At 39.7% G+C, this 25,803-nt stretch overlaps 1 protein-coding gene and 1 pseudogene across 1 annotated transcript; both read right to left on the bottom strand.

The window, feature by feature from the left end:
• Gen1 (GEN1 Holliday junction 5' flap endonuclease) lies at nt 1-25,803 on the bottom strand. The gene is given in 13 exon segments (XM_051147111.1): nt 1-1,325; nt 1,958-2,101; nt 6,568-6,629; nt 8,764-8,894; nt 9,670-9,750; nt 9,842-9,878; nt 10,603-10,753; nt 11,852-11,940; nt 14,208-14,281; nt 15,017-15,127; nt 18,582-18,758; nt 24,335-24,521; nt 25,512-25,803. Coding segments are annotated over 13 exon segments (2,730 nt in total). The 5' UTR covers nt 25,673-25,803.
• LOC127187397 (POU domain, class 5, transcription factor 1-like) lies at nt 3,979-5,027 on the bottom strand (annotated as a pseudogene).

Consider the following 25,803-nt stretch of genomic DNA (forward strand, 5'->3'; position numbering starts at 1 on the left):
TTAAGCATTATAAAATCCATGTCAAGTGTTCTGGAACCTGAGTTTTAACCTCTGGCGTAAAGGGAGAGGACTTTCCCAGCAGGCAGCAGAGCCCTCATCTTTCTTATGAGAACATAGGCAAGTCTGAGGACTTCCTGGTGGCTCTGAGAGCCCCTTTTCTTCATCTGCAGCTGTTTTATAAGATGTGGTGAAGAGTTTGGTTACTTTAGATTGTACTTGAGGATTTCTGGTCTTGTTGTGAGCACTGTCTCTACCACGGACTAGGCTATGCTTCTGAGCACTGGGTCTCATATTTGGAGCAGTATACTTCGCCCTCAAGGACACTGGAGGACTTTCCTCATCTGAGGAATCTCTCTCTCGGCAAACACTGTTCTTCACGACAAGGCTCTTAGCAGTTTTCTCAACAACTTTTGGATTATGAGGTATAGCAGCAGTTGGCAGATCAACTTGAAGACTGGAAGTCTTTATTGCTTCATCATTGAAAGAATAAGGAAAGGAAGTAGTCACTGTACAGTTTTCTTGAAGGAGTTGGCTGTCTAGCACTTTCAAGTTTTTGGACTCTTTGTGCAGACGTAGCTCTGCAGGATGTTCTGAGAAATTCGACAAGCCACCAGAGCTACTGTCAACAATATAAGAGCTTTTCACTTTTAGAGGCGAACTTTCCAGGTCAGCATCTGCTCCTACATTATACTTAGGACATGAGAATTTTAAATGTATTCGTTCCTTTAGAGGCAAATCATGAAGATGTAAACCAGAGACTCCAGAAAGGAGATGTTCTTCAGGACTAGTCTTTTGAAGGTCTCTACCCAACACTTCCTTGTTTTCGGTACATTGTTCTGATTCACATGACAACTGTTGGAAGCCAGGAAGGATGGCTGATGACTCAGGTTTGTATTGTACATCTTGAGAGAAAGTGTTTCTTTGAACAGCTGGAGATTTACTAAAGGAAGTACCTGCCCAGTCAATGGTACTCAACTGCAGATCAGCAATCACAGAAATATTATCGGATAAAGAGCTGGGCTGACTACATTCTGGAACTAGAAAATTACTGACATCTTTAGTTTGCTTTACAAGCAAAGGTCCTGAAAAAGGCATGAACTGTTCTTGAAACTTCAAACAGGGAGCATTTTCAGTGAAAACAGAACTATTCAATGAAGGAGAAGTAGATTCCTGTGTTAAAACAGGATCTGGAGAAATTTCCCAATTAATTTTGGGATTTTGCTTGGGGAAGACTTTAGATGCAGGTTTTGAAGCCATAAGTGGCTGAGAACTGATTAGATCATCTGATTCTGGTAAGCGGCTTCCTTTAGGCTTATTATTCATACCTGAAAAGAAAGAAAAACATATAACAAATACGTTTCCTTTCCTTAATTTGGGTAAAAAACAAAAATGAACAAACAAACAAACAAAAAACTCAAGCAGAAACAAAAATAGTACCCTATACCAAAGAGTTAAACCAGTAATCTACATAAGGTTTTTGTTTTTGTTTTCCCCACCTCTACTCATTACCCAGTGCATTCCTGGAAACACAGTATTTTCCTCTGAAAAATATCATTATTGAGTTACTTTACTCACTGAGGACTAAAGAAAATACACTTGTAACACAAACTATATTTATTCGCAGTAGCTGCTCTACAGTTAGTTGGCATTAACATTACAGCACACTTGCCACCCTGAACTTATTCAGGTTAGCAAACACAGAGCGTAGTGGTGGACTCCCAGCATTTCAGTTTTAAAGGGAGGAGGAGTGGGGGCTTGGTACGAAATGCAGTGATGGATAAGAACATCTGGTTGGCATTTGGAAGGCCCTAAAGTGTGATCCCCAGCACTGCAGCACCAGAGGACAGAGAATAGAAGCAGCAGCACTGTTCTCTTGATTTGCAAAATTTTCAACAAAATGTAGACAAGAGGAGTTCAGAGAGGTCAGGTGTGCACGGCACACCAACCCAGCACTTACTCTTCTGTTTCTTCCCTTTAGTTTCTGACTGTTGTTTCTGGTAGATAGCAACAACCTCAGGATAGGCTGCTTCAAACAGTGTTGCTTCTTCAACTGTAAGGAGATCCAGTTCTCCAGATTCTGTATCTTCCATTGCATAATGTTCTAGAAGATTGGAAACACAGCAAAGCAGATAACTAAAGATTTAAAAACTCAGTCTGGGTGTGGTGGTGCATACCTTTAATCCCAGCACTTGGGAGGCAGAGGCCAGCAGATCACTGAGAGTTAGAGTCCAGCCTTGCGTACAAAGAAAGTCCAGGACAGCCAAGGCTACGCAGAGAAACCCTGTCTTGAAAAACTAAAAACCAAACCAAACCAAACCAAACTAAAAGAACCCCACCTCAGTTTTCAAAGTAGTTAGCAAGAAAACTATACTACCCAAAAAAGGGTAGATAATTCAGCACAAATCTGCTCTCCAGCACTGCTACTTCTCTATTATTTATCCCTGATAACAGCGTCCATGCATGGAATGTGCCCTGGTCACTTACGATTGCCACCTCATCGCTCCTGCTGGCTGGCTTTTTTCCCCTCCTACCCTCATGTATTTTGTTGCTGTTGGTTTTTATACTGACTTTATTTTCTTTTCCTAGAAGAGCTGAAAGGGAGATTTCTTCTCACATTAGAATGTTAAATTCTCTTGTTTCAGAAATGGTAGCATCAGTCAAGAGAAAACTTTCTTTGGATAAAGTGTTAAAATGACAGCTAAGGAACAGAAGAAGCAATTTCCTAAGACAAAGGGCCTCCTGTATACTAGGCAAGCCACACCTCCATATTCTCAGCCCTGGTTGCCAGTTAGTTTCTTTCTTTCTAAGATTTATTTATTTATTTATTTATTATTTATACAATGTTTTGCCTGCATGTACACCTGCAAACCAGAAGAGGACACTAGATCTCATTCTAGATGGTTGTGAGCCACCATGTGGTTTCTGGGAATTGAACTCAGGACCTTTGGAAGAACAGATGGTGCTCTTAACCTCTGAGCCACTTCTCCAGCCTGGTTGCCAGCTTCTTAAAAGATATGCCAGCATTAGAATGTCCACAAACATCTGAAATGAAAATATCTATATGGATATTTACAATAAAATCTATACAGAGAAGTGAAAAGCTAGGATTTGTATATGAGAGAACACATGCTGTTTATTTTTCTGAGCCTGGGTTGCCTCATTTAATATTTTCCATTTTCTCACCAACATTTGTTGTTATTCATTTGCTTGGTAGAAACCCTTCTGAATGGGGTTAAATGAATCTCAAAGTGGTTTTAAATTGAACTGTAAAGGGGCCTATGGCAGAGAGGAAAAGGCTTTAAGGAAGAGGGGCGGGGAGAGCAACTGGACACATGACACAAAAGCAGAAAGGGCAATGCCGAAGGTGAAATGGTATAACAGGGAGATGTGTGTGTACCAGAAAAGAGTATGTATGACAATGCCACAAGAAAACTTTAGTTTGCATATTAGTTAAAAGAAAAAAAAAAAGACATATAAAATGGATATGGAGTATTGTGTGACAGATCTGAGCATGCTGTTTTGAGGAGGATTGTGGAAGGACTTTGGAACTCTGGGCTAAGCTCTGTGGGCTGTTCTGTAGGAACTTGGAAGATAAGAATGTTGAGATCACTGCAGAGGACAAAGGCCTAGCTTCTGAAGTTTCAGAGGTCACTTGAGAGTTCCTTAAAGACTCCATGGGGATCATTGATGTGCTACTTTGAATTAAGGTTCTGTGCTTCCTGTCATTGGGACCAAAGAATCAGCTGTGATTTTTAAAAAATGAAATAAAATTTAAATTTATTTTTATTTAAGAACAAAATGATGAGTAGCTGACCATCAACAGCATCGTTGAACTTTATCATTCCCCCACTCTTTTTGTGCTTTCAATCCCTCCTCAGTAAATGAACTTAATCCCAAAGCTGTGGTGGTTGCCTGATTCTCTTTGTCTACTTCCTTTCCCTTGTCTAGCTTACCTCATCCCCAGGCAGGGACGGCACCTCAGTTTGAATGCTTGGCAGAGCCGAGAGTAGTGACAGGAATAGAAGGAAAGGCTTCACCCTCAGGAAAAGGGAATGAGGAGTAAAGTGTGGTAAAATGGGGGTTTCCCATAGCCTGGGGCCCCAAAATAGGACAGAGGAAAGGATACCCTCCTGGGTAAGGAAGCCCTGCAGCCTCGTACTCTCCCCATTGGGAATAGTCAATGCTTGAACGTTTGCTCTTCTGGCGCCGCTTACAGAACTACATTCGGACCACGTCCTTCTCCAGCCCAAGCTGCTCGGAGATGGCGCTGATCTGCCGCAGGGTGGGCTTTCGGCATTGTAGAGACATGTTCTCCAGGTTTCCCCTCAAGTGGTTCTCAATGCTTGTCCGCTTTCGTTTGCGGGCCTGCACCAGGCTCTCCGCTTTGCATATCTCCTGAAGGTTCTCGTTATTGTCAGCTTCCTGTACCCACTTTTCCAGTACTGGCCGCAGCTTACATGTTCTTGAAGCTGAGCTCCAGGGCTTCAAAGTGGCAGATGGTCATCTGGCTGAACACCTTTCCAAAGAGAAAGCCCAGGGCGAGCCCCATGTTGGCCCGGGTGTACCTCAGCTTCAGCTTCTTCAGCTTCAGCAACGTGGCAAACTGCTCCAGTTCCTTCTGCAAGGCTTTCACGTCCTGGGACTCCCCGGGCATTGGTTCCACCTTCTCCATCTTCACAGCACTGGGGCAGACAGTACCGGGCCCAGGGGAGGCCCCCTCTGAGTTGCTTTCCACTCCTGCTCCCGCCTGGCCCTAAGGCTGCAAAGTCTTCATGCCAACTTGGGGCACTAAGCCCAGTCCAGCCTGAGGTCCACAGTATGCCATCCCTCCATAGAATTCATATGGCGGGGGACATGCGTTGATCCCCAACACCTCTGAGCCTGGTCCAAGACCTGACCCGATTCCAGGCCCATCTGGAGGCCCTTGGAAGCTTAGTCATGTTGGAGGGTCCAACCTAGCCCGGCTCCAGCTCTACTAAGCCAGGTGAGGGTGAGAAGTCGAAGTCTGAAGCCAGGAGTCCGGCCATGGGGAAGGGGGGCACCCCAAGCCTGGGTCCTGACCGAAGGAGGGCTCACCTAGAGACTTCTTCACCTCTCTCCAGCTGTGATTAACAAGAGACCAGTACCACTGAATTACTGGAATAATCAATTCTGGTTAGCTGGGGATGAGAAATTAGCAGTGATTAAGAAAAATGAATCACTGAGTGAGATCTCCTGGGAAGTGTTTCCTCAGGGACAAAACACAAAGGCCAGAGATGGCCATGTGTACCTTGTGCTGGCAGTCTTACTTGGTAGTATAAGAGTCTCCCAGGCAGTACTGGTTTTGAAGGCATGAGGAGTCATGGAGAGCAGCTGAGGTTGGGGACTGAGGAGAGGCCATTGGCAAGGGTGCAGGCTTGTCAATAGCAAGCCCCAGGACTGAAGAGGAGGGGGGGGGGTAAGGGGGGGATGCTCAGGCTTGGCACCATGAAGGGAGACTATGAGAGGCTATTGGTGAAAGTGCAAAGCAGTGGCAGCAGGAGACCCTAACATTTTGGAGACATCAGTACCATGGGAAGACTACCCAAAACAGCCGCAGCTGTAGAATATAGGCAGCCTAAGTCTATGTGACAAGCTGTATGTGTGCTGTGTCAAACACTCTGGAAGAGCCCAGAAGATTGTGAGTGAACCCCAAATCTGGCACTGACTTTGCACTGCTGAGCTTCGGCTTTACTTTGAACTGACTATGACTATGCTCTGGTTCTTCTCTGACAGAATAAGAAAGTGTTTAACTTATTTTGATTTTATAGGAGTCCACAGTTGAAAGACTTTGGACTTTTTTTGTGTTGTTTCTTTCGAGTTTCTCCGTGTCCTTGGCTGTCCTTGAACGCCCAGAGACTGGAGTTTTAAAGAGCTTTGAGAGTTTTCCAGGGACTTGGGATTAAAAAAAAAAAAAGACGTTTTTGTTTGTTTGTTTTTTGTTTTGTTTTAAAGAGAGTTCACTTTTAAAGTATTTGAATAGGTAGATTGTAAACTTTTAAGCCTGCAATGTATTTTGTATTTTGATATTTATTAAAATGGGATCAAAGAAAAAACTGAACCCTGAAAATTATCCTCCAGCCTCCACATGTACATCATAGCATGTCTGTGTGCACACTCACATCCACATCTCCACATATAAATAAAATGTACTAAAAGCTCATGAATCTGGGGTCAGTTCCATAATAAATCACCCACTTTTCTTGTCTGTAGTCTAGAAGCTCATCTAGAGCTTACACTATTTTTAAGTTGTAGCAAAAGTACAAATTCCTATGAAAGTAAAGAAGGAAAAGTTCTTTAGCCACGTTTCCTCACCCCAATTGCTTTAGAAACAGCTAAATATAAGACTGCAAAGACAGATCATTTGTATAACATACATACCAGGTGCTGGGTGTGGTGGCGCATGCCTATAATGCCAGCATTTGGGAGGCAGAGACAGGAGGATCTCTGTGAGTTCCAGGACAGCCAAGGCTCCACACAGAAATCCTGTCTTGAAAAAACAAAATATAAACAAAAGAAAAAAGCCAACCAAACAAAACACATACATACCAGGCTTTTCCCATTCTATTTCAAGACAACGGACTCCATTTCTGATTCGGGGCTTAACAATTCTGAAAAATAAATTCATATACCGAGGTCTAACTATACATGTTATCTGTAAAACTTTAATTCATATACTTCAATTTCCATCAATATTTAACCCAAGTAAAACTATAATGAGTTATTGCCTAGATATTCCTTGGAATTAATCAATTTTATTGTGAGGTTGGGTTGAAAATTGTTGGATTTTTTCGGTATATACGTTGTCATTATATTTCTTCATTTTATTTTATGTGTTTTGTCTTCGTGTATGTAGGTACAAGGAGGTCAGAAGAGAAACTCAAATGTCCTGAAACTGGACTGACAGATGGCTATGAACCACCATGTAGGTTCTGGGTACCTTTGCAAGAGCAATAAGTGCTCTTATCCTCTGAACTATCTCTCTTACCCTAAGTATTTTTTCATTATTATGTAGTACTGCTTTATCTATAATTTCTGTTTCAAAGTCTACTTTGTTATACTACTTTGGTATTTGTCTACTAAATCTTAAATTGTTGTTTTTGAACTTCGTATACTCATTTTGTAGTTTTTAATGAAAAATTTTATCTCCATTATCCAATGCAATCTGTATTTTAATAAACAAATTTAGCCCAGCTACATTTGTTATGACTAGTGAGAGTGCACTCATTCATAAATCTTTTTTCTGTTAGTAGTTATTTTTTCTTTGCTACTTACTTCCTCCTTCCTATATACTCTTGGTTTGATAGTTTTATTTCCTACTTTAACTGTAATTGTTTGAATGTCATTGTATTTCTAGTAGTAAAACAATCAATACATAACAATCAAATAATACTCTCAATATATGTATTTAAAGATTTATAACTAACACTTAGAATACAATCCAAAATGAAGAGCTTTATCATTTATTCATTAAAATTATGTGAATGTATTTGTATAATTTCACTCAGTTTATTAAATTATTGACCAATGTTTCAGCCCACATCTTCCTCCTGGCTTCACTTTGTTTCTGTTTCTTTTTTCTTTTCTTTTTTCCCCTTCCTTCTTTCCTTTTGTTTTTTCAAGACATGGTTTCTCTGTAGCCTTGACTGTCCTGGACTCGATTTGTAGACCAGTCTGGCCTCAAACTCACAGAGATCTACCTGCCTCTGCCTGCCTCTGCCTCCTGAGTGTTGGGATTAATTCACGTTGTGTCTTGATGTATAATTTTTAATAGTACTTTGTGGGTATGTGTGTTTGCTTGTTTTGAGACAGGATATCATTATGCAGCCCTGGTAGGTCTTAACTCTCAGAGATCTGCTTGCCTCTGCCTCCAGTTCTAGCACAAAAGGAGTGTGCTACTATGCTTTGCTTAATAGTGTTTTTGTTTGTTCGTTTTTTTTTTTTTTTTTAGACACAGTTTCACTATGCAGCTCTGGATGTCCTGGAACTCACTATATAGAACAGAGATCTGCCTGCCTCTGCCTCATGAATGCTGGGATTAAAGGTGTGCCCCCGCCCCCCCACCCCCTGCACTGAGGCTTAATAGTGCTTTTCACGTGGTAAAATTTCTTGGACTTCAAGCATATAACAAAGCCTTTACTATGAACAATTTTTAGTCATTTCAACATTGGTAGTCATTTTTACTTTAAAATGTTACTCCATCACTTGCGGCTTTTCTTCTGGATCATTGAACTAGTTCTTTGTTAAAGCTGGTTCTTTTTATATCATCTGTTCATTTCTATACTTTTTAAGTAGCATGTATTTGAAGTTGAAAGTATGTCAATACCTGAATTTACTATGTTGTCTTGAGTGTGAAAAAAGGCTAAACGTGCTTTTAATTTCCAGGCTTTCCTCTACCTCTGGAAAACAGACATCATACCCCAGGGAGAAATACTAACACATCTGATCATCAAATATTCAAGTGGAAACAGTCTTCATCAAAATGCTTTTCTCTAACAGTTTTAAAAATTATTTTTTAGGTTTATTTATTTTACGCATATGTGTTTTGCCCACACACATGTCTGTGTACCACAAGTATGCCTGGTGTCTACAGAAGCCAGAAGAGGGCATCAGATCCCCTAGAATTGTAGTCACAGATGGTTGTGAACTACCTTATGGGTGCTGGGAAGTGAACCCAGGCCCCATCCAGAGAATAATTGTTCTTAACTGCTGAGCCCTGAACACCCAATTCCTTAACTACATTACCTAATTGGCTGCAGTTGATTAGTGTTCTTTCTACCAAGTTTTCTTTCTGTCATGTCATAGTGGGTCAAAAGCACCAACAATTTCTCACATGAATAGTGACCGGGCCACTCCATTTTTTGAACAGTAAATCTCTATAAATACAGTAAAAATAAAGATTAAAAATTTTAAGAAATACTCTTAGACAATATTATTTTTTCTCTAAAAGTAATGCTAAAGTAATATTAATGAAAATATCTTCAGAAAAACACAACGAGCTTCCTAAGGAGAAAGTGTTATACAACAAAGTGGTTGGGAGTTTGCTATTCATAATGCCAATTTAAGTCCCAGAGGGTAGGCTAAGCTCCTTGACCCCTTAGTCTGTTTTTCCATCTGTGAGTGGAGAGAATGTGACCCTGTTGACAGATGATGTAGATTAAGTGGAAAGACATTTAATACATATAATAGTTGTCAACAAGGTAAAGTGCAAATAGATTTACTGAGCCAACCTTTCCTCCTAATTAAAACACTAGGGGTTAAAGTAATCTCATCTAATACTCATGGTGACTTGATGAGGTGGTAATATTACTTCTATTTTAAGAATATTACATATTCAGGATCACATAGTATATTTGATTTTAGCACCTCTTGTCCTGAGGCCTTCTTTCCCAGACATATTCCTATTTTCAATTTGTCTGCACATAGTGATTGAGACGTCTTCTGAGAATCAGTCTGTGTTTGCGTTATGGCATGGGAAGTATGGATCTTGTATAGCCAAAGGGTAATTATTAGAAATGAATATTGAGTTATATAGGGACAGTCAACAGTTACTTGTTTTAACTCAAGTCTCCTTCATGCACAGAAGCTAATATCCTTCTGATCTTCCTCATATCTAATTTTCACTATTAAGTAAAACTTATTTTTGGATACCTGAAATAATAATAAATCAGGTCTTCGGTACCTGATTGGTTTCAACATTTTATTCTTATTCAAAAGGAATTCCTGGATGACCTAAGTGTTTTAAAAAAAAGACATAAAACAGGCATCAGAACTTTAGAACTTACAACTACTTTAAAAAATAAATACATAATTAGATTATTACCTCATGGAATGGAAATCCTTTGCAACTGCAAGCTTTCCTAGAGATAAATTATACATCTTATCAATACACTCAGAAGTTGGGCTGACTGAAGTCTCATCCAGTCTCCTTGTGCTATAACAAAAATGCACCTACAGCATATTATATACAATTATCAAGCCTTTCTCAGAAAAACTGTTAAACTGCTACCTTCTCAGATACAATTTTTTTTTTAATTATTTGTAGTATTTATTTAATTGTGTGTGTGTGTGTGTGTGTGTGTGTGTGTGTGTGTGTGTGTGTGTGTGAGAATTTGTGCGGGCAAATGTGTGGAGGTCAGAGGGTAGCTTGCCAGCGTATATTCTCTCCTCTATTGTGTGTGTTCTGGTGACTAAACTGAGGTTACCAGGCTTGGCAGCAAGCCATCTTGACAGCCTTTTAGGTGAATGATTTTTTTTTCCCCTTTTGGTTTTGAGACGGAGTCTCACTAATTAACTCTGGCTGGCCTGGAACTTGCTATATAGCCCAGGCTGGCCTCTCTGTCTCCCAAGTGCTGGGACTAAAGGCATGTGCACCGTAACTAGCCTGGATGGAGATAAATAAATAAGTGGGTGTGTGTATACACACATATATAATATTTTTTAAAAAACAGAGTCAAGAACATAGTATGTGAGGAATGACTAACCCAGACATGAGAAGAAATGTTATTGTGGAAGTAAACCAACGATGGGTGCCTGCCTATACAGGACATAACAGAAAACATTAAGTGGCTAAAAACAACTTACTTTTTAATATTATTTTCTATTTCATTTAGTTGCCTATTATGGTCTGTCTGGTGCCATTCACAGGGACAGCGGTATTCGTAATCATGTGGCTCACAGTATTTATTGCTTTTACATAACGTACATCCATTACGTTCATGATCCTTAGGTGAACCTATTCGGAGACACAAGATATTTGATTTTTATTGTTTTGCAGAATTAGCTTCTATTTTCAGTATATCTAAAATTTCAAAATTAATATTGTCTAGTACAGTGGGTTTCAATACATTTAGGTTGAAAGAATAATGTACACCATGGTGGTTGTTAGGACAAATGATAACTTTACTATTATGACACTGCTCACAAAGTACTCATTTATTTGAGGGATTTATATTCAATAATGGAAAACTTTCCGTTTTATATAGTAGCTACAAGGTAGGAAAGCAGAATGCAGTTGTTAGTAAATAAGATTATTTCCTCAATATAATAAATCATGAGGTGGTTTCTTTACTGAGCATATGAAAAGACTACCCATTTCACTTCCTCTGCCAGTGTGTACTGCAGTTACACGAGAGCTGTTTTAAACTCTGTTTGAATTAGGAAGTGTATCACCGCAGCCCACATGTGGGTGGGGCCCTTGCTTCCTCTGAAAACACTCAGTAATACCTTTTTGGTTGTGGTTTCTAATTTTTTTTTTTTTGAGATAGGGTCTCATGTAGTGCAGACTGGCCTCAAACTCCTTATGTATTTGAAGATGGCCTTGAACTCTTGATCCTCCCATCTGTCCCTCCCAAGAACTGAATTAAAGTTCTACACATGTTCAATGTTATCTTTTTCAATTAAGACTATTGAAGATGGGACTTATTTTCAACACGAATGGACTTGCATTAGAAACTAGTTTTAAGAGCCAGTAAAATGTACAATAGGACAGTGAATAAACGTATAAACATAAAACATTGATAAAAAATAAATGGTTTTGGCTCTATTTTCCTGTAAGACTTATATTTCTTCATCAAACATGATGATTTTAAAATCTAAGTAACTTGGTAATGTAGTGTGATGTTTCATTCATTCTATATTTATCAGTGCTATCACATTCTTTCATTTATCAAACATTTATTATATGTTCACAATGCCTGTGTAATACAACTTCTGACTCTAAGAAATTTCCAAGTAGTGACTTAATAAAGGTATAAGAAAGTATGAAGAGAGCAGGACTGTAAAAGTGAATTTAGACTCCAATATTCTGGAGGTATTTCTTATGCCTGTTTACCTGGATGGGAACACACAGAGCAGTGAATCACTTTTTTAGCTGCTGGTTGTGGAATAGAGTAGCAAGGTTCTTCAATCCACTTGTTAAACCTTTATTAGAAATAATTTATAAAAAGAAACAGAAAAATTGAGATAACAAAATGTTCTCAAATGTCAGTTTATCGTTTTCTTTCTTTCTTTCTTTCTCTCTCTCTCTCTCCCTCTCTCTCTCTTGACAGGGTCTCTCTGTGTAGCCTTGGCTGTCCTAGACTCCCTTTATAGATCAGGCTAGCCTTGAACTCACAGGGATCCTCCTGCCTCTGCCTCCCGAGTGCTGGGATTAAAGGCGTGCACCACCACGCCTGGCTATTTTACTCTCTTTAACCTGCCAAATTATTTTCTTTGGCGGTTATAAACCGAACTGCCAGACCTGGGAAAAATGCTTGGTTCTCTACAAGCTTTATATGTGGTCCAAGGTAGAGAAGAATTGCAAAAGGAGGTAGGGCATGCTTATGTGTATGCCTGTACAGATGTATATTATTAATCTAATCACAGTCACTCAGTCTTTTTTTCTTTTTGACGAGTTTGGTAGGCAGCAACGGATGGGGAGAATAATTTATATATGCTTTTTTTCATATCTTTTCTCTGTGCCACAGTATAAAACAAACATTCATATGTATAATCATTATTTTGAATCAGAAATAAGGGTAGAGAGTAGTGTGTACATCCAAATAAAACATTAAATTTTTAGATAAACCTTTTACAATGTAGATAGTTTAAAACGTTAATTTCTTATCTGTTGCATAGAAATGTTATTTGTGTAATACAAGGTTTTAAGAAACATGCATGCAATTGTTAAGACTTTGAGTAATACGGTTTTTGTTTCTGGCTAAAGTTTCAGGGTACTATACTACTATCAAAAGTAGCTAGGTGCTACTGATAAAACACTGAGTTCACAGGGTAATGTGTGGTGCTCAAGTAATTAGCTCTTGGAAATTCTGACTCATTTACTGTCAAGAGTAACTAACTGTAAGTATACTAAAAATCTATATTACTAACTTCTAGATAAATGGCAGAGACTCAAAGGTTAAAATATGGGAAAAATAATATAAATTATTAAAATTAGGAGGATGGATACTTATTAAAAACAACTGATCATTTTCAAGTGTAAAGACCATGATTAAGTGTTGCCAAAAAGTACAAATTTGCTGACACTATTGCAATGAGAGCAGCTTAGTGTTAGATAAGTACCATGTTTCATTCTTTTATTGTAAGGACAATTCTAAGAGGGTTCCTAATTCATTCCCACGTCAGCTTATACCAGGCCTTCCGTGTTTTGGCTTAATGATCACAAATGTCCATAAGGAACTGAGGCCTTAGTTCTCCCAACAGCTTTACAGCTAAGAGAAGCATTATAACGTGGAGTGCGGCGACTTAAAACGCCTTCCGTCCCTTCTTCCCGGCTGCACACACCACCTCAGAGCTGCTGATGGGCGGGCACGACCATGCCGGGCAGGTCTCTTTTCTTTCTTACTTTATGTCTTATTGTCATTTAAAAAAATAAACTATTACTGTCACCAAGCACATATATTTCACAGTTTTTAAGAGGATGAGTATTTTGTAATTTCAATATAATCTGTATGTTAATTGGATCCTCAACTTGTACTGCTCAAATTAGAATTAACATATTACTAAATGTATAGTAGCAAGACAAAGGACAAAGTCAGTCTTGTAAGTTTTACTTATTGTAGTATTGTGTGCTTGCATGTCTATACAGTGTGTGTGTGTGTGTGTGTGTGTGTGTGTGTGTGTGTGTGTGCAGGCAGCCATGTATATGCCAGCGTGCATGCAGAAGTTAGAGGACAACTGTTATGTGTCAGTTCTCTTCTCCGTCACGGATTCCAACGATCAAATGAACTCAGGTGGTCAGGCCTGCGCTTCAAGTCTTGCTGAGCCATGTCGCTGGCCCAAATTAAAAGTTCTTTAACAAATGTTACTTAAGTATTTTCAACATGCTACACAGTACTTCATTTACAGAAATTAAATATCAAATACAAGAGTATTTTAATGTTATGTTCATCTTTATATGATGTAATGGTCTAAAACAGCCTAGAGAAAAATGTCCATGGCTATAAGTTTATACACTTGACACTATAATTGCACTTGACAAGTGTGTGTGGAGTGAAGCCACCATACATACTTAATAGTATTGCTGTGAACAAATATTCATTCTCTTTCGTTGGAAGACTTCAAGGTAAGTAAAAATTAATTACTGAAAATGAGTAGTTCAAAAGTATTTCTTTCTATAGTAGTATATACTACTAAGCCCAACAAGAATAAAAATGTTCACCATGGAATAAAAAGCAATGTTTAGTTACCTCTGAAGCAAACTTTGACCTTTCAAACTCTGCAAAAGTTTTAATGCTTGTTCTTTTCCAACTCCAGGCACTCCCTTTCATAAAATGGGAAAACAAACTCAAACGTTAATAACATGAATAATGGAAACACATATAAAGAGATATAATAGTGATCATCTGCATTTTTACACAGGGTATTTAGGAAAAGGTTATCATTGTAATTCTTATCAGTCTATGAACAAAATCTAATACAATGCTGAGGCAGGGAGGTGTGAACGGCTTACCTCAGTAATGACACTGCTTAGCAGCAGCAACAATAGTCTTGAACATGTGAGTAACTAGACAGCTATGATGAGTATGGTACAGAGAGCTTAAAAAATTAGATAAAGCCATAATAGAAACTAGCATTGCTATAAAATAAGAGTAGTCCTTAAACTTTTCTGATAGGTTGTCAAGCACACGTGACACTCTTTTGAAGCTGAAGCTGTGGGATGACTTACTGAACTCTCCTTTGTAATGTTTATTGTCATAAAAGGTGTAAGATATTTAGGTATATAGCTATGCCTTTATATAAGTAAAGCGATAAAGGTAGCTTTTTAGTATTATCGAGTTGACGATTGTTTTTGGATTCATTTACTTATTATTTTGTGTATGTGTGAACACAATGCGCATGAGCATATGTGCCATGGCACTTGTGGAACGTCAGACGACAATTTTGTGTACTTTTTTTTTTTTCAGAGAGAGAGAGAGAGAGAGAGAGAGAGAGAGAGAGAGAGAGAGAGAGAGAGAAGTATTAAAAATATTGAGAAAGAATGATGAGCTGAGCTTGCCTTTGGAAGATAATCACAACCAAGAAGTACCGCCAGGCCAACCAGAGCATCACGATCCAAGCCTAGCTTACTCTTGATAGATGATGCCGTGTAACAGTCAACATGTGGATCCTAAAGAAAGCACAGAGGTTTCATATTTCAAGTTTATGTTAAACAGTAGAAAGAATGAGTTGCCATTTAAAGTCTTTTTCTAAAGATTTAAATAAGGAAATTATCCTGATCACAACAGTATCCATAGAATATGGCATTTCCATAAATGAATAAAGTGTAACTTAAAGTCCCTCCTTATTGGCTGTCTTTCAAAGTACCAGAAGGTGTTATGCATGTTGCTGTGGGGAGGAAAAAGTCAGCGACAATCTAACCCAGCTGTGAGCCCTGAGCTATAATAAGGACCAGCACGTGGGTGGGTTCAATGGTGGCATGAATGTTATATGCTATGAGTGCATGCAACTGCTTTATGATTAGATTTAAGACCCACTCTACAAGAGGAAACACATGCCTGATACTGTTTTTCTGGTCAAGAACCCATGGGAGCTCATAGGTCCCAGGGATGAACCAACTACTATTACTTTACTGAGTGGACCTAATACCCAACTGCCTTCTAAATTTGCATTTCTAAAGCCATAGATAATTATAGTTCTTAGACCTCATTGAGAAGCAGTGGGCTTTATGTACTGAGAAGAAGTGTATGTGTAGTGTTTAGACATGCATATCACGGTTCCTTCCCCAAGGCCCAAGGACTGTGGTGAAAGAGCAGGCAAGGATTGTAAAGCTAGAGGTTGGGGAGGACAAAACCGCTGCATCTATGAACTCACAGCCAGAGGTCAAGGCAATCAAGGTCCAGCACTGAGCAGGAGAGGCTCGGGAGCCCCAACCCCTAGCTGAGGAACTTCTGTGGGAGGCAGAGTCAATTTTCTTTAAGGATGTTAAATTTAGTAGATTGCCCAGGCTGTAAATGGATAGCACCAAACCCAATAGTATGTGGGCATTACAAATTGGAACCATGGGCTATAAAATATAAATAAAATAAAGAAAGAACATGAATTTGGGAGGGTGTACTTCCTTTTTGTTTGTTTATTTTTTGTCAAGTTGACATGTTAGAGTCATCTGGAAAGAGGGAACCTAAACTGAGAAAAATGTCTCAGTAAGATTGCTATGTAGGCAAGTCATTGGGGGCACTCTTTTGATTAATGACTGATGTTGGAAGGATCAGCTCACTGTGGGTAATCCCACCCATCCCTGGGTTGTACAGAAGAGCAAGCTGAGCAAGCTATGCTGAGCAAGCTATGAGGAGCAAGCAAGAAAACAGCATTCTTCCATGACCTGACTCTTGTATTGACTTCCTTCAATGATGACAACGACATGGAAGTGTAAGTCAAATAAACCCTCTCCTCCCCAAGTTATTTTTGGTTGTGGCATTTATTAGCAGTGGCAAGCAAACTAGGACAGAACGAGTAAGGGTGGGAATTAGATCTGGGAAGAGTGGGTGCTGAATATGATAAAAAATCATTATTCTCAAAAAGAACTAAAATATATTAAAATAAGAAAAATCCTTCATAGTGGGCAATTTCTTTTTCTCTTTATTGCTTTTGGTGTCTAAAATGTAGAATTTCTGAAATATACTTATTGTAGAAAACAAACATTCACTACACTTGAATTACCTAAAGTTAATTATTAGTTGCTTGGTGTACGTTCTTCCAAAAAACAAAACAAAAACAACAAAAAACTTTTTCTCTGAACTATTTTTAATAAAGGTAGATTTATATTAAAATACTTTACAATACTTCCTGCAATAATATGCCCAGTATTTTTTAGGTCAGTAGAACATCTCTGCCTTTCTCCTTATGATACAAGGTCTCACTGAATTTGCTATATAGACTAGGCTAACATGGAGCTCACAGATCCATCTGCCCTGTATCCACTGTGCTGGGATTAAAGGGATGTGCCACCTGCATAAGACACATCTTTCAAAATGATTGCTTACTACTGGATCACACGGACTCTGCAGTAATACTTCTCTCAGGACCTATTAGCATTTTGAGAGAATTTTAGCCTTGCTGGCCCTTATATACCAAACGCCTAGGTGTAGGCTGCTTCTTTTCCCCCTCCCCCAGTTGCTGCAATAAAAATGCTAATTGTAGGAATCCCCAGCTGGGAGCCATAACTGTGAAACATTTAAACAGTCCTAGGCAAGCATTTGGTTTGCTAATTTTTTATAGTAATTAATACTGTGACAAAGAATTTTCTGCCTTGAATCTCTCTTCTTGGAGATTTGGAGGTGTTCTGAGGATTAAATACTGAAACTGCAAGTTCTGGAACAAAGCAATGCATTTCACACATAATTTTGTGTTAAATTAGAGAGAATCCACTTTTAAAGAGAAGAAACTATTTGGCAATACTTTATTTCTTAAAATTACATTTACTTATTCATCTCTAAGTGTATGCCATGGAGCACGAGTGGAACGTAAAGAACAACTGTGGGAGTCAGCTCTTTTCTTCCACCACGTGGGTGCCTTTCTCCACTGATGCATCTTGCTGGCTCACAGGACCTTTAAAAGTTGTTTTTAAATTTACTTTTTAATAAATAACAGCCTTATCATCTCCATCAGCTTAAAACAGCTACTCACAGGGCTGGAGAGATGCTAGTGGTTACTCACAGGGCTGGAGAGATGGCTAGTGGTTGCTCACAGGGCTGGAGAGATGGCTAGTGGTTACTCACAGGGCTGGAGAGATGGCTAGTGGTTACTCACAGGGCTGTAGAGATGGCTAGTGGTTACTCACAGGGCTGGAGAGATGGCTAGTGGTTACTCACAGGGCTGGAGAGATGGCTAGTGGTTACTCACAGGGCTGGAGAGATGGCTAGTGGTTACTCACAGGGCTGGAGAGATGGCTAGTGGTTACTCACAGGGCTGGAGAGATGCTAGTGGTTGCTCACAGGGCTGGAGAGATGGCTAGTGGTTGCTCACAGGGCTGGAGAGATGGCTAGTGGTTACTCACAGGGCTGGAGAGATGCTAGTGGTTGCTCACAGGGCTGGAGAGATGGCTAGTGGTTACTCACAGGGCTGGAGAGATGGCTAGTGGTTGCTCACAGGGCTGGAGAGATGGCTAGTGGTTACTCACAGGGCTGGAGAGATGGCTAGTGGTTGCTCACAGGGCTGGAGAGATGGCTAGTGGTTGCTCACAGGGCTGGAGAGATGGCTAGTGGTTACTCACAGGGCTGGAGAGATGGCTAGTGGTTACTCATACTGCTCCTGAGAGATGCTAGTTCAGTTCCAAGACCCATGTCAGGCGGCTCACAAATTCCTGTAATCCCTGGTTCAGGCACATTCAATGCCTGTACTCCCCACTGACATTTACAAGTAATCAAAACCCCCTACGTCTAAAAATAAATACATATATAATATACATCAACAGCGAAAACTTTCAAAAATGCTTTCTAGCTTAGTGACACATACAATGATAAATGATACTTTAAAGTAGTAAACATTTAGCAGTACATCATGGAAGCATTTTACATATATGATCTTTGTATAAACAAATACCAAGAGAGGAAGAAAAGATATACCTTTGAGTTCATAGTGAAATTCCTGTAAACAGTCTGGGCTCCATAAAGGAACGCATCGCCGTCGTTGGTGAGGCAGCCATCCACATGGCCACTGGTGTTAAGGTAAGCACACATGGCCTCAGCTTCCCCGGCAGCCTGGACCCAGGGGATTCCTAGACACTCTAGCATTTCAAGGCACTGAAACAAGTAGGTGCAAGATATTAAACTTTTCAGTTTTAAATTACTTCTATACTTAAAACATTAGTAGTAGTTGTCTTTTGGGTGCTTTGAAAAAATATGACATGCATGAAATGACACTAGGAAATTTGGACACTCAATAATTTATTGGTATTAAAGAATTGCTAACTTTTTAGGTGAGATAATTAAAACAATAATTTGGTTATGCCTATTTAATTTTTAAAGTGTTATCTTGCAGAAAGCAACATCGAAATACTGAGAATTCTACAGTATTATGGTTGAAATTTATACAGTATGTTCTAAGAGGGAATGAAAACATTCTATCTTGCAGGGAAGCCCATTAAATTCACATCAGTGAAAAAACAACTCTATGGGTTCAGGAAGTCCCTGACCTTGACTAATGACATTAGGCCAGACCCTTCCCAAGTGCATATAACTAGTAAGGATAGTTGGGAAACCTTAGATCAGCCAAGCCACCTAGACATGAGGGGAGAGGGGGAGAGTGAGGATGGAGGGGGAGGGAGAGAGGGAGGAAGGGGGGAAAGGAGGGAAAAAAAGAGGAGAGGGAGGCAGGGAAGAGAGAGGGGTGAGGGAGGAAGGAAGAGATGGAGGGTGGGAGGGAGAGAGGCCAAGCACAAGCAAGCTGGGCTGAGCTGCCCGGAAGCTGAACTGTCTCAGAGGTGCTCAGACCAACTGAGCCAACCTCCTCAACTACAGCATGGTGTGCAGTGTCCTCAGGGTTTCCTGCTTTTAAGAGGTTGCCTATGTAGGGTGACTTATTGGTGACAGAGTTGTCTGAGTTGTTCTTGCTCCTCTAACTGACCATCCTGTAAGTACCCCCACCCCAAGTCACCAGCTCCCTACCTGGTAAGCATTTCCCAAGGAATAGGGTCATACAACACTGGGACAACTCTTACAAGGCTAAACTGTTGGTTCCTCCTAGGAAATCAAATACCTATGCAAAGTGATTTTATGATACATAAATAAATAATCTGGGTGGGTGTGGTGGTGTACACCTGTAATCCCAGCACCCAGGGAGGCAGAGACAGGCAGATCTCTATGAGCTGGAGGTCAGCCTGGTTTACAAAGTAAAACTTTGTCTTAAAAATCCAAAACAAAACAAAACAAACAAACAAACAAACAAACAAAACTACTGTGAGATTCCTTTGGGTTATGGCTAAACTACAGGCAGTTCAATAAGATCAAAGCTTTAATAGTTTACTTTTCTTGCCATTTACAATGTACACTTCTTGAGGAATTGTACAGTTCTATAGGAATTAAGGAATCCTGAATATGGAGAAAAGAGGCTATACAAATATACTTTCTATAGACTGGTAGAATAAACACCTATTGCTCAGAATGTTTAATCTTTTTTATGATATATAACAAAAAGTTGCCAGATGAAGCCCAAGGCCAAGAATCTCAACACTAAGAAGCAAGACTTTGGGGAAATTTTTTTTGCCATTACCATGTCTTCTCTCTTTCCCTTAGTTAGCAATGTTATTCAGCTTTGTACCATTTATATTCACAACTCCTCTGAAAACAGTAGCATGTAAGTTATCATATGGCTGGTTGCAATTTTCTTATTCCCACCCACTCCCTCCAGACAAGGTTTCTTTGTGCCCTGGCTGTCCTAGAACTTGTTCTGTAGACCAGGCTGTCCTCAGACTCACAGAGATCCATCTGTCTCTGCCTCTCAAGTGCTGAGACTAAAGGTGAACACCATCATCACCTGCTTGGCTTCTCCTACTTATTCTATAGGATGGCTCTGGGGCATCGAAGGATGATTAATTTGTATTGTTTGACCTACTGGAATGCAGAAACATGAAAATGGTGATAGGTAAGGAAGATTGAATGGACACAAAATGCCGAAGAGCACTATAATGACTGTAACATGTTAGTAGAATGGGGCAATTCCCTTAAGGAAGCATTGAAAAGATAAAGCATATTTAATGTTCTAAGGATGAGATTCACAGACATTCCAACAATAAATTTCACAGGAAATTGTTAGAACCTATTAAGTCATTAAGTTTGGATAGTCTAATTGAAAATTATTTAATACACATAAGATTAGAAAACGGCAGTTCAAGAATCATTATTTTTACAAGTAGAACATTATGATAGGCAGATTTGGGCCCAGCGGTCCCGCTCAAACTATTATTTTATGCAATGTCTTCTAAAATACCTTACCATATTAAATACCTCACGTCCATGATTTTTAAAGACAGGATCTTACTATGTACCCCTGGCTGCTCTTAAACGGATAGACAACCTCCTGCCTCCTGAGTGCTAGGATTAAGCATGACTAGATTATATTAAATATCTTTGCTTCTGGGTAGTGCAAATCAAATATCCGGAGTTCTTTTGGAGGCATCAAAATTGTTCTCCTACCAGTACTGGCAGGAAAGTAATTGCCATGTGTAGAGGAATTTTAATTTAGCAACATGGTTACTCTGGCTGGAATACAGACACGCCTTTAATCCCAGGAGACAGAGGCAAGCAGATCTCTGAGTTTAAGACCAGCCTAGTATGTTGTAAATTTCAGGTTAAGAAAAGCTTAGGTCTAGGCATGGTGGTACACGCCTTTAATCCCAGCACCTAGAAGACAGAGGCATGCAGATCTCTTGAGTTATGTACAGGCAGTTCAGTTCACAGGCTGTGCAGTGAAGTTGAGTTTGTGGCAGTTCAGTACAAGGAATTCAGAGGCAGTTTTACCAGGGAGTTTTACAGAGACAGGCTGAAGAGAGAACCAGCTAGACACAGGTGAAGACATAATGAGGCAGAGAATGAGAAGGAGCCAGAAGATTAGAACAGATTGCCCAAGTTAGTATGATGCCAAATAAAGGAATTCAGTGAGAAACTTAGAAAAGGCAGATTGATTCAGTAAGCTTGGAGAGGAGTTTGAGCAAGAACAGCTGAGTTGAACCAGCCAGGCAGAGTTCAGAAAGAGCTAGAAAGGGTGAGCTTATTCAGCAGTCTCAGAGGCTGAAAACATTCTCGGCCTAGGTTAGATTGTATGGAAGCTAGAAGCTACCAGCACTCAGCCTAGGTTAGCAGACAGAATTAGTAAGCCTCTGAAACAATGCTTGCAGAAATAAATAAAAGATACTTTTATATCTGGCACTCAATGTGGTTGAAGGAAAGCCCAATGTGATGGGAGAAGAAAGCCACCAACAGTACAGAAAACAGAGGACTTCTGACAGATATGTCACAGGAGACAGGAGACAACTGGTAGAAAGCAGCGGAGGAGAAATTTGCCTGGGATCCTCTCCAAAGGAAGCATGGAGTTCAGCTGGACGTCCAGAGACTTGGGAGACTCTGAAGTGTGGGGAGTCCAGTGCAAGGAACAACATAGGAGACTCTGAGATGCAAATCACAGGAAGCCACTCCAAAAGACAATGTTAATTATATAGACAGGCTTTTCCTGCACTAAAAAACTCCATTTCAGATGCCCTAAGAGCAAGGAAATGACCTGAGGGGTAGAACCATTACTTTAAAAAGCCATCACAGTACTCATTTCAATTCTGACCACTGGAGTTAACCCATCCCTACTTTCAATTGAAATCTTTATATTTTCCTCTTAAAAGAGGTAGGAAAAAAAAAATAGGTGTACACAAGAAAAATTAGCTATGACAATAGAAAACTTGCGACAAGAGACAGTAAGTATGAAAACAGGAAATGCTTAATTGTGAACCTAAAGTACTTAATGAAATTGACAATCAAAATAGACAGGCCCCTGACAGTGGCTAAGAAGCCCTGCTCCCTGTTGTGAAGGCCAGCTTAAAAAAAAAATCATTCTAAACCAGGCAGTGGTGGTACATATCTGCAATTCCAGCCCTTGGAGGCAGAGGCAGGCAGATCTCTGAGTTTCAGGCCAGCCTGGTCTACAGTGTGAGTTCCAGGGCAGCCAAGGCTACACAGAGAAACCCTGTTTTGAATCCACCCCTCACACAAAACCCAAAACCAGAACTAAAACCAAGCAAGCAACCAACCAACCAACCAAAAAACCAAAACCAAAAAAGCACTCCCCCCATTCTAGAACTTCAATTTGTCAATTCTATTTTGAATACTTTTATTTGTAATCTAAAAACGGTCCTAAAAAATTACAGAAAAAGTTCATACTTTCATGAATGGAAAAAAGTTAAAATACACTGTAAGTAAAATTTTGAATAGAAAGCAGCAATAGGGCACCAAGCAGATGATGCATTAAGTGAAAAGCCAATAATAAACTACAACTCCTTAAAAAAGTATATCAGGAAGTTGGCTGTGAAATAGTCTCTCTTAGAAATGGCTGCGTAAACAAGATTGGAACATTGGCAATAATGATAGATATACTAGCTAAAATGGAAGGAATCTCATGGAGTCCCGCACCCTGACACAGAACTACAACAACTAATGACTGCTGATAGACAGAGAGTTGGCCTCTTCCAGGGATGAGTTCTCTAATTGGTTACCCCATACAAAGTGTCAGCCCTAAAACCATGTACACACAAACAATAAAAATGGACTCAGCAGCTTGCATTTACATATTTGTACACATTTTTATACACATACACAAACACCTCCCCCCCCAATAAAGAGTCTCAATTTGAGGAGGGTACATGAAAGGAGTTGGAGAGAGGGAACTTGGAGGGCTGGAGGGAGGAAAGAGAGAAAGTGACATAATTATATTTTAATTAAAATTAAAAAAATATTTGATGAGGGAGGATCCTGGAGGATCATGAATTTAAGGCCACTCTAAGTTATACAGCCAGTTCCAGGGCAGTCTCAGCTTCATAGAAAGATCCTGTAACAAACATAGCCTTCCTCCTCCTCCAACACACACACACACACACACACACACACACACACACACACACACACACAAAACCTGCTGGGCAGTCTTCAAAGTGCCAGAAGCTGCTATGCGTATAGGTGGGGGATAAAAGCCACCTACACTCTTCCTTAGACTTTGCATGCTACAATACCAGCTTGCTAGGCAAGATGTTCTTACTGATACAATAGTGTAGTGACTGTTATGGAGACAATCAATTGATTTCTGATAAATCTGAGGCCCTTTCTATAGAAGTTCCTGATATTATAGTCCTGGCAGAGGCCCATAACTAGAGAGGTCATAAGCATAGAGTCTAATACTGTGGCTTTGTTAAATGGACATGTTATCAAATTGTCTCTTAAATGTTTATGTTTATATTAAAAAACTAGTGATGCCCTTAACCTTGATCAAAGAAGCAAACAAATTATGGCTCTCATGCATTCTGGAACTGCTAGAATTAAAATGAAAGATAATCAGGTTTTATTTACTATGGACACATTTCTCAAGTATTTATAAAATCACTGCAGAGTATTACAGTCCCCATTTCACTAAGAGTTAGAATGCTGGTAAGTTAAAAATCCTGCCCAGTGTCTTATACTTTCTAAATGCCAGTGCTAGAACTTGGACTCAGGGCTGTTTCACTCTAACATAAACTCTCTGCACACACTACTTATTTACCCCCGTAGTCACGATATAATTAATGTGTGTAAGTTGATAAAATGTACTCTTTAATTCAAATGAGAATTAAAATCTGAATGCTCACCTCTCGTAAGACTGACTTAAAATGTGATCTCCCTGTTTTCTGAGACCTTGCTTTTCCAGAAGGACCATAACGAGTCTCAGTCCTCTTGCTCATGACATCAGCTTTCAGCTTTGGTGGTTCCCCTTCCATGACAAACACCAGTTTTACATTCATTTGAGTTAAATGTGAAATACGAAAAAACAGGTTCCTATAGTATACAAATTAGTAATATGTTAATCATTATATTGATAACACATACAAATAGCAGTACGAGAACACCAGGTTAGGGGACTGGAGAGATGGCTTAGCAGTTAAGAACACTGGCTGCTCTTCCAAAGGTCCTGAGTTCAATTCCCAGCAACCACATGGTAGTTTACAACCATCCATAGTGTGATTTGATGCCCTCTTCTGGCATGCAGGTATACAGGCAGATAGAGCACTTATACATTAACATTAGGCTAATTTTTAAAAGTTCATGCAATAACACTTTTAAACATTTATTCATGTGCATATGGGGGTGGTGGTGGACATGTGCGCTGTTGTCCTTGTATGGACGTCAAAGGGCAACTTGTAGGAAGTGGTTCTATTGTCCCACCATTTGGGTTCTGAGGATCATACTCAGGTTGCAAGTGCATTTACTGAATGAACCATCTCACTGGTTGATATTTTATTCATTAAGATTTTATTTTAATGAGAATCGGCAAGAGTGATAGTGATTTTTGACTATACATACTGCTATCTGACAACTGGTTTGGATGGAGAGGCTAAAAGCAAGCAAAGGGGAGTAAAAATGCCATTCCAGCTGCACAGATCCTGATCGGACATGGGATTGGCATAGACTGATATGATATCTCTGGACACAGACAGGAATTTGTGAACCCATAGTGTATTGTGGAGGGTAAAGTGGCAAAAATTACTGCTGGACTGACGGGAGGGAGATGGGAGAGAAAAGACAGGGATAATGAATGGCCACTGAACTTCTGGCTTTTAGTAAAGCTAGTGGAGACAGACCTGTGAGCTTGAAGCTTGGAGAATAAGAGATCCATAGTTTAAGTCATCAGTATAAAAATGGTACATCAAAATAGTTAAATATATTTTAAAATCTCAAATATAAGACAATTACAAAAAGTTGAAACAGTGCCAGGCACCAAGGCTGGCCACACATCACTGGTTTATATTCTTAGAGACTTTACCATACCTGAGATGTGGCTTCGTGACAGTCCCAATCATTTTCTTTACTGTCTGTGCCTCACATACCCAGAGACTCAAGTCAACGGCAATGGTCTTCCCACGAAGATCCTGCAAGTGGACATGCTGTTTTACAGGCTCCAAAATTTGCCACAAGTCATTCACTCCCATCCCGGTGATGATCTGCTGTTATCTGAAGTCACTTAAGCAAGGAAGCAGGCAAACAGCTAAAGAAACAAACAAACAAAAACAACCCCCAAACCCAAGGTTAGTCCATAGAAACTGATGGAAAAACAATAGAA

The sequence above is a fragment of the Acomys russatus genome, chromosome 1, assembly GCF_903995435.1.
Source record: "Acomys russatus chromosome 1, mAcoRus1.1, whole genome shotgun sequence".
Classification (NCBI taxonomy): Eukaryota; Metazoa; Chordata; class Mammalia; order Rodentia; family Muridae; genus Acomys; species Acomys russatus.